At 44.7% G+C, this 12,514-nt stretch overlaps 1 protein-coding gene across 1 annotated transcript in view; it reads right to left on the bottom strand.

Moving 5' to 3' along the window:
• Nucleotides 1-12,514, bottom strand: part of LOC139381327 (disintegrin and metalloproteinase domain-containing protein 12-like) — a 234,947-nt gene that overhangs the window by 114,987 nt on the left and 107,446 nt on the right. Inside the window, exon 4 of the mRNA XM_071124777.1 lies at nucleotides 5,719-5,797. Coding sequence (XP_070980878.1) covers nucleotides 5,719-5,797 — 79 coding nt within the window. The remainder of the gene's footprint in view (nucleotides 1-5,718; nucleotides 5,798-12,514) is intronic.

Below are 12,514 nucleotides of genomic sequence, written 5' to 3'. Positions count from 1 at the left end.
ACACCTGACCTGATTTAAATGGAAACTACAGATGTAATTTGACACCTGACCTGATTTAAATGGAAACTACAGATGTAATTTGACACCTGACCTGATTTAAATGGAAACTACAGATGTAATTTGACACCTGACCTGATTTAAATGGAAACTACAGATGTAATTTGACACCTGACCTGATTTAAATGGAAACTACAGATGTAATTTGACACCTGACCTGATTTAAATGGAAACTACAGATGTAATTTGACACCTGACCTGATTTAAATGGAAACTACAGATGTAATTTGACACCTGACCTGATTTAAATGGAAACTACAGATGTAATTTGACACCTGACCTGATTTAAATGGAAACTACAGATGTAATTTGACACCTGACCTGATTTAAATGGAAACTACAGATGTAATTTGACACCTGACCTGATTTAAATGGAAACTACAGATGTAATTTGATCACTCTGATCTCGTCTGTTGATGAGGATTTTTAGGAAAAAAATCAAACTTTGTACTGTATTCAAGGTTTAAAGTTTGTAATTTACACTTTAAAAAAAAATGTCAGATTTTTTTTTTTTGATTTTTGCCCTAACATAAACTGTATCAACCCCTACAATAATGTCCATTAATTATAATCAACACAATAATTCACATTTCCTGTTGCTGCAGGATTATTTTCCTGCTGTAGCAAACTGGCTCAAATTAAGATCCCAAAATGGAAAGGAGAGATTGGAATGGCCTGTTGTACACCTCTGTGAATGTTGTACACCTCTGTGAATGTACAATCTATCAAACTGGGGAGATTGGACTGCCCTGTTGTACACCGCTGTGAATGTATCAAACTGGGGAGATTGGACTTCCCTGTTGAACACCTCTGTGAATGTATCAAACTGGGGAGATTGGACTGCCCTGTTGTACACCGCTGTGAATGTATCAAACTGGGGAGTTTGGACTGTCCTGTTGTACACCTCTGTGAATGTTGTACACCTCTGTGAATGTATCAAACTGGGGAGATTGGACTGTCCTGTTGTACACCTCTGTGAATGTATCAAACTGGGGAGATTGGACTGCCCTGTTGAACACTTCTGTGAATGTTGTACACCTTTGTGAATGTACAATCTATCAAACCTGTATTTTGTTCATAATTACCATATGTTTATTCTTACACTTTTTGTATGGATACAATACGTTCTGAGCTCTTGTATTTTAACTATCTGTCATGAAGGACAAGGGTCTCCCTTCCTGTGTCTGGTACGTCCTTTGAGTGAGGAACAATGCCTGGAAACTCTTCCATTACAGAGAGCTATAAAACAGACAAATGAAAGGGGAAGGACGGAGAAGTGAAGAGGCTATCACTCATCACTCCCTCCCTCCCTCATCCCTCCCTCCCTCACTCATCACTCCCTCCCTCCGTCTAATACCTTGCCTCTGACAGACGCTTAGCTGGCATAAAATACTGATACATGAAATGGGGGAATGAAGGGGCTCAGATTCCCCCCTCCCCCCTAACTCCCTCCAGACTGGCCAATAAATCACCAATGGATCAGTCCGTCTTAGACTGATGGAAGACTGGAAGTCCCACACTCCCATGAAGGGACCCAGTTACTAGGGGACTGTGAAACCCTCCAGTCTGACACTCCCATGAAGGGACCCAGTCACTAGGGGACTCAGTCACTAGGGGACCCAGTCACGAGGGGATCCGGTCACTAGGAGATCCGGTCACTAGGGGATCCAGTTACTAGGGGACTCAGTAACTAGGGGATCCAGTCATGAGGGGATCCTGTCACTAGGGGATCCAGTCACTAGGGGATCCAGTCACTAGGGGTTTGAGTCACTAGGGAATCCGGTCACTAGGGGATCCAGTCACTAGGGGATCCAGTCACTAGGGGATCCAGTCAATAAGGGATCCAGTCACTAGGGGATTGAGTGTCACTAGGGGACCGGGTCACTAGGGGATCCGGTTACTAGGGGACCCGGTCAAAAGGGGATCCGGACACCAGGGGATCCGGTCACCAGGGGATCCGGTCACCAGGGGCCCCAGTCACCAGGGGACCCAGTCACCAGAGGATCCAGTCACCAGGGGATCCAGTCACCAAGGGATCCAGTCACTAGGGGATCCAGTCACTAGGGGACCCGGTCAATAGGGGATCCGGTCACTAGGGGATCCGGTCACTAGGGGATCCGGTCACTAGGGGACCCGGTCACTAGGGGACCCGGTCACTAGGGGATCCGGTCACTAGGGGAACCGGTCACTAGGGGATCCGGTCACAAGGGGATCCGGTCACTAGGGGATCCGGTCACTAGGGAATCCGGTCACTAGGGGACCAGGTCACTAGGGGATCCGGTCACTAGGGGATCCGGTCACTAGGGGATCCAGTCACTAGGGGATCCAGTCACTAGGGGATCCAGTCACTAGGGGATCCAGTCAATAAGGGATCCAGTCACTAGGGGCTTGAGTGTCACTAGGGGACCGGGTCACTAGGGATCCGGTCACTAGGGGACCCGGTCACCAGGGGATCCGGTCACCAGGGGATCCGGTCACCAGGGGATCCGGTCACCAGGGGACCCGGTCACCAGGGGCCCCAGTCACCAGGGGACCCAGTCACCAGGGGATCCAGTCACTAGGGGATCCAGTCACTAAGGGATCCAGTCACTAGGGACTCAGTCACTAGGGGACCCGGTCACCAGGGGATCCAGTCACCAGGGAACCCGGTCACCAGGGGACCCGGTCACTAGGGGATCCGGTCACTAGGGGACCCGGTCACTAGGGGATTCGGTCACTAGAAGATCCAGTCACTAGGGGATCCGGTCACTAGGGGATCCAGTAACTAGGGGATCCTGTCACTAGGGGACCCAGTCACTAGGGGACCCAGTCACTAGGGGGACTGGGGGAATAGCAGGGACTGGTGAGGTGATGTGGGTCGAGATGTCCCCTGCTGAGGGGGGGAGGAGCTTTTGTTATGTCCCCAGCTAAGGGGGGGAGGAGCTTTTGTTATGTCCCCTGCTGAGGGGGGGAGGAGCTTTCGTTATGTCCCCTGCTGAGGGGGGAGGAGCTTTCGTTATGTCCCCTGCTGAGGGGGGAGGAGCTTTCGTTATGTCCCCTGCTGAGGGGGGGAGGAGCTTTCATTATGTCCCCTGCTGAAGGGAGGAGCTTTCATTATGTCCCCTGCTGAGGGGAGGCGGAGCTTTCATTTTGTCCCCTGCTGAGGGGAGGAGCTTTCGTGATGTCCCCTGCTGAGGGGAGGAGCTTTCATTATGTCCCCTGCTAATAGTAGGGGGATTGTTGGTCAGATCAAGCTGAGTTCACAGGGACCCCAAGCGCACCAGCCCTGTGTGTGTACTAGACTCTCAGTGGATTGCTCCCACCCAGACCCGGTCCAGTCTGGTTCATCACAGCTCCCTTATTGTGCCTGTGTTGTGAAATGTCTGTGCTGAGTGGGTCAAACCAACCCAGACCCGGTCCAGTCTGGTTCAGTACAGCTCCCTTATTGTGCCTGTGTTGTGGAATGTCTGTGCTGAGTGGGTCAAACCCAGCCAGAGTCAGGGATAGTCTGAGGGATAGTCTGACCTAGTCCCAGTCCACAGCAGGATCAACTGAAACATGATGCTCTGAGTGGAACAAATTGTCCACGTGAATGTGTGTGAATGTGTGGGTTGAACAGGTACTGCATGATAGAAGCTAGATGTTCATATTTTCAATAAGGTTTAACCATTTGCCATGTATCAAGTCCGTGGGTAAATTCCTACTTTCACAGTGTTTCTTCTTGTATATTTACAGTAACTTCTTCACTTTGGGAAACGTAGAAAGGAACAATGGAATGGACACAGAAAGACCAAGCAAGCAGACCACATCTTCTTTGACAGACTGAACTGTGGGTACTAGTCACTACCCACAATACACCTCTCCTCTCCACTGTCCCACCACAGCAACTTCAGCAGACAGACTGAACTGTGGGTACTAGTCACTACCCACAATACACCTCTCCTCTCCACTGTCCCACCATAGCAACTTCAGCAGACAGACTGAACTGTGGGTACTAGCCACTACCCACAATACACCTCTCCTCTCCACTGTCCCACCACAGCAACTTCAGCAGACAGACTGAACTGTGGGTACTAGCCACTACCCACAATACACCTCTCCTCTCCACTGTCCCACCACAGCAACTTCAGCAGACAGACTGAACTGTGGATACTAGCCACTACCCACAATACACCTCTCCTCTCCACTGTCCCACCACAGCAGCTTCAGCAGACAGACTGAACTGTGGGTACTAGCCACTACCCACAATACACCTCTCCTCTCCACTGTCCCACCACAGCAGCTTCAGCAGACAGACTGAACTGTGGGTACTAGACTGAACTGATATTACAGGAGCGTCAACATTTCCTTCAGTCCGTTTTCCTCTAAACGGAGGGACGACAACCCCTCATCCTGACAGGTTCAGGGCTTCAACAAGAGGTCTCTGAGCTCCATAGAGAGAGGGAAGAACAACAGCATGGTAATAGGTTTGAAGTATGTCTTGTTATTGTATGGTAATAGGCATGAATGAAGTATGCCTTGTTATTGTATGGTAATAGGCATGAAGTATGCCTTGTTATTGTATGGTAATAGGCATGAAGTATGCCTTGTTATTGTATGGTAATAGGCATGAAGTATGCCATGTCGTTTTCCTGTTTGTCTGTTAGTTGCCAAGTGGTTCTATCAATCTAGGACATAGAGATGACTTAACCCTCATAGCTTGGTTCCTCTCTAGGTTTCTTCCTAGAGTTCTGGCCTTTATAGGGAGTTTTTCCTAGCCACCGTGTTTCTACGCCTGCATTGCTTGCTGGTTTGGGGTTTAAGGCTGGGTTTCTGTACAGCACTTTGTGACATCAGCTGATGTAAGAAGGGCTTTATAAAGACATTTGATTTGATTTGACTTAACTCCAAATTGTGAGACTCCATTAGACTTAGTACCGTACCGTGAGGTTGTGAGACTCCATTAGACCTAATATCGTACCGTGAGGTTGTGAGACTCCATTAGACTTAATACCGTACCGTGATGTTGTGAGACTCCATTAGACCTAATACTGTACTGTGAGGTTGTGAGACTCCATTAGACTTAATACTGTACTGTGAGGTTGTGAGACTCCATTAGACTTAATACTGTACTGTGATGTTGTGAGACTCCATTAGACTTAATACTGTACTGTGATGTTGTGAGACTCCATTAGACTTAATACTGTACTGTGATGTTGTGAGACTCCATTAGACCTAATACCGTACCGTGAGGTTGTGAGACTCCATTAGACTTAATACCGTACTGTGATGTTGTGAGACTCCATTAGACTTAATACTGTACTGTGATGTTGTGAGACTCCATTAGACTTAATACTGTACTGTGATGTTGTGAGACTCCATTAGACTTAATATCGTACTGTGATGTTGTGAGACTCCATTAGACTTAATATCGTACTGTGATGTTGTGAGACTCCATTAGACTTAATATCGTACTGTGATGTTGTGAGACTCCATTAGACTTAATATCGTACTGTGATGTTGTGAGACTCCATTAGACTTAATACTGTACTGTGATGTTGTGAGACTCCATTAGACTTAATATCGTACTGTGATGTTGTGAGACTCCATTAGACTTAATACTGTACTGTGATGTTGTGAGACTCCATTAGACTTAATATCGTACTGTGATGTTGTGAGACTCCATTAGACTTAATACCGTACCGTGAGGTTGTGAGAGCCGGTGACCGCGCTGCCGTCTTCCAGGTAGTGTGTTTCTGTGTAGTGACTGGCAAACAGACCACTAGAAATAAGACACAAAAAGAGCAAGAGTTAAAATAAGGGAATCTCAAAGAGGACAGCTCTGCGTGAGGGACACATTTAGAGAGAGGGCTGGGAGGGGAGAGAGAGGGATGGGAGGGGAGCGAGAGAGAGAGAGGAGGGAGGGCTGGGAGGGGAGAGAGGGCTGGGAGGGCGAGAGAGGGAGGGGAGGGGAGAGAAGAGAGCAGGCAGGGAGGGGAGAGAGAGGAGAGAGGGCTGGGAGGGGAGAGAGGGCTGGGAGGGGAGGAGAGAGGGATGGGATGGGAGGGGAGGGGAGGGGAGAGAGAGGAGAGAGGGCTGGGAGTGGAGAGAGGGCTGGGAGGGAGGAGAGAGGGATGGGAGGGGAGTGAGAGGAGAGAGGGCTGAGAGGGAGGAGAGGGCTGGGAGGGAGGAGAGAGGGATGGGAGGGGAGAGAGAGGAGAGAGGGCTGAGAGGGAGGACAGAGCTGAGAGGGAGGAGAGGGGAGAGAGGGCTGGGAGGGGAGAGAGAGAGAGGGAGGGGAGTGAGGGCTGGGAGGGAGGAGAGAGAGGGAGGAGAGAGAGGGAGGGACCAGCAGCAGGGGTAGATCCTGGAACTACCATGAGCTCACACAAACACTGGGAACCCTGATGAGTTGATTACTACAGTGTGTGTGTGTGTGTGTGTGTGTGTGTGTGTGTGTGTGTGTGTGTGTGTGTGTGTGTGTGTGTGTGTGCGTGCGTGCGTGCGTGCGTGCGTGCGTGCGTGCGTGCGTGCGTGTGAGTGTGTGAATGTGTGTGTGTGTGACCTCAGGACAGCCAGATGAGGAACACCCATCACAGACAGCTTGAGAGTCTTCCTGACCTCACTGCTAGGACTGTTAGAGTTGCTTCTGGAGTCTGGCCTTGTCAGGGACATGATGTTTCCTGGACCCTGGACCCATCAGGGACATGATGTTTCCTGGACCTGGACCCATCAGGGACATGATGTTTCCTGGACCTGGACCCATCAGGGACATGATGTTTCCTGGACCCTGGACCCATCAGGGACATGATGTTTCCTGGACCTGGACCCATCAGGGACATGATGTTTCCTGGACCTGGACCCATCAGGGACATGATGTTTCCTGGACCCTGGACCCATCAGGGACATGATGTTTCCTGGACCTGGACCCATCAGGGACATGATGTTTCCTGGACCTGGACCCATCAGGGACATGATGTTTCCTGGACCTGGACCCATCAGGGACGTGATGTTTCCTGGACCTGGACCCATCAGGGACATGATGTTTCCTGGACCTGGACCCATCAGGGACATGATGTTTCCTGGACCTGGACCCATCAGGGACATGATGTTTCCTGGACCTGGACCCATCAGGGACGTGATGTTTCCTGGACCTGGACCCATCAGGGACATGATGTTTCCTGGACCCTGGACCCATCAGGGACATGATGTTTCCTGGACCCTGCTTTCATCAACAAACCACAGAACTGGCAGTGATCCCCGGATCAAAGCCAGGCTGGAAAGAGCAGAAAAGTCCAATCGAATCAAATGAAGTTGTTTTAATTAGTGTCAACGCTCTGACTCAGACAGAAACTCAACGTCAGTGGACTATAAGAATAACAAGGTATCAATTAAAATGTAATGAATATGTAAACCATCACCCAACCATTCACACAGACAAACACCAGCTTCCCTGACCCAGTGGGTGACCTGTTCATCTATAGGAAGGAGGGCAAACAGGCTCCGTCTATGAGAACACAAGCAGAGAAAGCAGATCGATGGTCAGATCAGACTGCGGACGGTGATTTGATTTTTTTATCAATTTGAAACACGAAGCGACGATGCATGTTTTCAAAGACCGAATGCACAAACACGCACACACACACACACACACACACACACACACACACACACACACACACACACACACACACACACACACACACACACACACACACACACACACTAGTTAACATGGAACTAGTTAACATAGAACTGGTTAACTAGTTAACATTGAACTGGTTAACATAGAACTAGTTAACATAGAACTGGTTAACTAGTTAACATGGAACTAGTTAACATAGAACTAGTTAACATGTCCCTGGCAGATAGCAGATATACACAGTGCTGACAGGAGAATGGGGACCATCAGGAATCACATGGAGATCTCAAACTGAGTCATGACTTTAGAACCGTCCTCACATGGAGATCTCAAACTGAGTCATGACTTCAGAACCTTCTTCACGTGGAGATCTCAAACTGAGTCATGACTTCAGAACCTTCTTCACGTGGAGATCTCAAACTGAGTCATGACTTCAGAACCTTCTTCACGTGGAGATCTCAAACTGAGTCATGACTTTAGGAACCCTCTTCACATGGAGATCTCAAACTGAGTCATGACTTCAGAACCTTCTGGATATGATTTGGACGAGCGATAAAAAACAGTCCCCAGAAACAGAAATTTGTTTAAACTGAAAAGAATCCAACATTGTTCGACAGTGCCAGACGCTAGTCCGCGGCCACAGCACACTGCCTGTCTGCAGTAATGACAGGATTTATTGTAAGCCTTATCTAAACGAAATACATTCTCCTAATCAACGCCATGAGACATCCTTTTCAGCAATATAAAAGTTATGGATTTTTCTACATTGGAGGCAGAATGCCTCAACGCCAGTTGACTTACAGTGGATTTTCCTGAACTCTTCAGAACTCAGAGGGTTCCTTTAGAACATTTCCTACATAAAAAATGCTTCTAAAAGGACATAGCATCATAAAAGGTTCTATGTAGATAATACGGTTCTACCTCTATAAAGGGTTCTATGTAGATAATACGGTTCTACCTCTATAAAGGGTTCTATGTAGATAACACGGTTCTACCTCTATAAAGGGTTCTATGTAGATAATACGGTTCTACCTCTATAAAGGGTTCTATGTAGATAACACGGTTCTACCTCTATAAAGGGTTCTATGTAGATAACACGGTTCTACCTCTATAAAGGGTTCCGTGTAGATAATACGGTTCTACCTCTATAAAGGGTTCCATGTAGATAATACGGTTCTACCTCTATAAAGGGTTCCATGTAGATAATACGGTTCTACCTCTATAAAGGGTTCTATGTAGATAATACGGTTCTACCTCTATAAAGGGTTCTATGTAGATAATACGGTTCTACCTCTATAAAGGGTTCTATGTAGATAATACGGTTCTATCTCTATAAAGGGTTCTATGTAGATAATACGGTTCTACCTCTATAAAGGGTTCCATGTAGATAATACGGTTCTACCTCTATAAAGGGTTCTATGTAGATAATACGGTTCTACCTCTATAAAGGGTTCTATGTAGATAATACGGTTCTACCTCTATAAAGGGTTCTATGTAGATAATACGGTTCTACCTCTATAAAGGGTTCCGTGTAGATAATACGGTTCTACCTCTATAAAGGGTTCCATGTAGATAATACGGTTCTATCTCTATAAAGGGTTCTGTGTAGATAATACGGTTCTACCTCTATAAAGGGTTCCATGTAGATAATACGGTTCTACCTCTATAAAGGGTTCTGTGTAGATAATACGGTTCTACCTCTATAAAGGGTTCTATGTAGATAATACGGTTCTATCTCTATAAAGGGTTCCATGTAGATAATACGGTTCTATCTCTATAAAGGGTTCTATGTAGATAATACGGTTCTACCTCTATAAAGGGTTCTATGTAGATAATACGGTTCTACCTCTATAAAGGGTTCTATGTAGATAATACGGTTCTACCTCTATAAAGGGTTCTATGTAGATAATACGGTTCTACCTCTATAAAGGGTTCTATGTAGATAACACGGTTCTACCTCTATAAAGGGTTCTATGTAGATAATACGGTTCTACCTCTATAAAGGGTTCTATGTAGATAACACGGTTCTACCTCTATAAAGGGTTCTATGTAGATAACACGGTTCTACCTCTATAAAGGGTTCCGTGTAGATAATACGGTTCTACCTCTATAAAGGGTTCCATGTAGATAATACGGTTCTACCTCTATAAAGGGTTCCATGTAGATAATACGGTTCTACCTCTATAAAGGGTTCTATGTAGATAATACGGTTCTACCTCTATAAAGGGTTCTATGTAGATAATACGGTTCTACCTCTATAAAGGGTTCTATGTAGATAATACGGTTCTATCTCTATAAAGGGTTCTATGTAGATAATACGGTTCTACCTCTATAAAGGGTTCCATGTAGATAATACGGTTCTACCTCTATAAAGGGTTCTATGTAGATAATACGGTTCTACCTCTATAAAGGGTTCTATGTAGATAATACGGTTCTACCTCTATAAAGGGTTCTATGTAGATAATACGGTTCTACCTCTATAAAGGGTTCCGTGTAGATAATACGGTTCTACCTCTATAAAGGGTTCCATGTAGATAATACGGTTCTATCTCTATAAAGGGTTCTGTGTAGATAATACGGTTCTACCTCTATAAAGGGTTCCATGTAGATAATACGGTTCTACCTCTATAAAGGGTTCTGTGTAGATAATACGGTTCTACCTCTATAAAGGGTTCTATGTAGATAATACGGTTCTATCTCTATAAAGGGTTCCATGTAGATAATACGGTTCTATCTCTATAAAGGGTTCTATGTAGATAATACGGTTCTACCTCTATAAAGGGTTCTATGTAGATAACACGGTTCTACCTCTATAAAGGGTTCTATGTAGATAACACGGTTCTACCTCTATAAAGGGTTCCGTGTAGATAATACGGTTCTACCTCTATAAAGGGTTCCATGTAGATAATACGGTTCTACCTCTATAAAGGGTTCCATGTAGATAATACGGTTCTACCTCTATAAAGGGTTCTATGTAGATAATACGGTTCTACCTCTATAAAGGGTTCTATGTAGATAATACGGTTCTACCTCTATAAAGGGTTCTATGTAGATAATACGGTTCTATCTCTATAAAGGGTTCTATGTAGATAATACGGTTCTACCTCTATAAAGGGTTCCATGTAGATAATACGGTTCTACCTCTATAAAGGGTTCTATGTAGATAATACGGTTCTACCTCTATAAAGGGTTCTATGTAGATAATACGGTTCTACCTCTATAAAGGGTTCTATGTAGATAATACGGTTCTACCTCTATAAAGGGTTCCGTGTAGATAATACGGTTCTACCTCTATAAAGGGTTCCATGTAGATAATACGGTTCTATCTCTATAAAGGGTTCTGTGTAGATAATACGGTTCTACCTCTATAAAGGGTTCCATGTAGATAATACGGTTCTACCTCTATAAAGGGTTCTGTGTAGATAATACGGTTCTACCTCTATAAAGGGTTCTATGTAGATAATACGGTTCTATCTCTATAAAGGGTTCCATGTAGATAATACGGTTCTATCTCTATAAAGGGTTCTATGTAGATAATACGGTTCTACCTCTATAAAGGGTTCTATGTAGATAATACGGTTCTACCTCTATAAAGGGTTCTATGTAGATAATACGGTTCTACCTCTATAAAGGGTTCTATGTAGATAATACGGTTCTACCTCTATAAAGGGTTCTATGTAGATAACACGGTTCTACCTCTATAAAGGGTTCTATGTAGATAATACGGTTCTACCTCTATAAAGGGTTCTATGTAGATAACACGGTTCTACCTCTATAAAGGGTTCTATGTAGATAACACGGTTCTACCTCTATAAAGGGTTCCGTGTAGATAATACGGTTCTACCTCTATAAAGGGTTCCATGTAGATAATACGGTTCTACCTCTATAAAGGGTTCCATGTAGATAATACGGTTCTACCTCTATAAAGGGTTCTATGTAGATAATACGGTTCTACCTCTATAAAGGGTTCTATGTAGATAATACGGTTCTACCTCTATAAAGGGTTCTATGTAGATAATACGGTTCTATCTCTATAAAGGGTTCTATGTAGATAATACGGTTCTACCTCTATAAAGGGTTCCATGTAGATAATACGGTTCTACCTCTATAAAGGGTTCTATGTAGATAATACGGTTCTACCTCTATAAAGGGTTCTATGTAGATAATACGGTTCTACCTCTATAAAGGGTTCTATGTAGATAATACGGTTCTACCTCTATAAAGGGTTCCGTGTAGATAATACGGTTCTACCTCTATAAAGGGTTCCATGTAGATAATACGGTTCTATCTCTATAAAGGGTTCTGTGTAGATAATACGGTTCTACCTCTATAAAGGGTTCCATGTAGATAATACGGTTCTACCTCTATAAAGGGTTCTGTGTAGATAATACGGTTCTACCTCTATAAAGGGTTCTATGTAGATAATACGGTTCTATCTCTATAAAGGGTTCCATGTAGATAATACGGTTCTATCTCTATAAAGGGTTCTATGTAGATAATACGGTTCTACCTCTATAAAGGGTTCTATGTAGATAATACGGTTCTACCTCTATAAAGGGTTCTATGTAGATAATACGGTTCTACCTCTATAAAGGGTTCCGTGTAGATAATCCGGTTCTACCTCTATAAATAGTTCTATGTAGATAATACGGTTCTACCTCTATAAAGGGTTCTATGTAGATAATACGGTTCTACCTCTATAAAGGGTTCTATGTAGATAATACGGTTCTACCTCTATAAAGGGTTCTATGTAGATAATACGGTTCTATCTCTATAAAGGGTTCCATGTAGATAATACGGTTCTACCTCTATAAAGGGTTCTGTGTAGATAATACGGTTCTACCTCTATAAAGGGTT

The sequence above is a fragment of the Oncorhynchus clarkii genome, chromosome 23 (assembly GCF_045791955.1).
Source record: "Oncorhynchus clarkii lewisi isolate Uvic-CL-2024 chromosome 23, UVic_Ocla_1.0, whole genome shotgun sequence".
Lineage (NCBI taxonomy): Eukaryota > Metazoa > Chordata > Actinopteri > Salmoniformes > Salmonidae > Oncorhynchus > Oncorhynchus clarkii.
The sequence above is the reverse complement of the archived record's forward strand: the minus strand, read 5'-3'. Positions and strand labels throughout refer to the sequence as shown.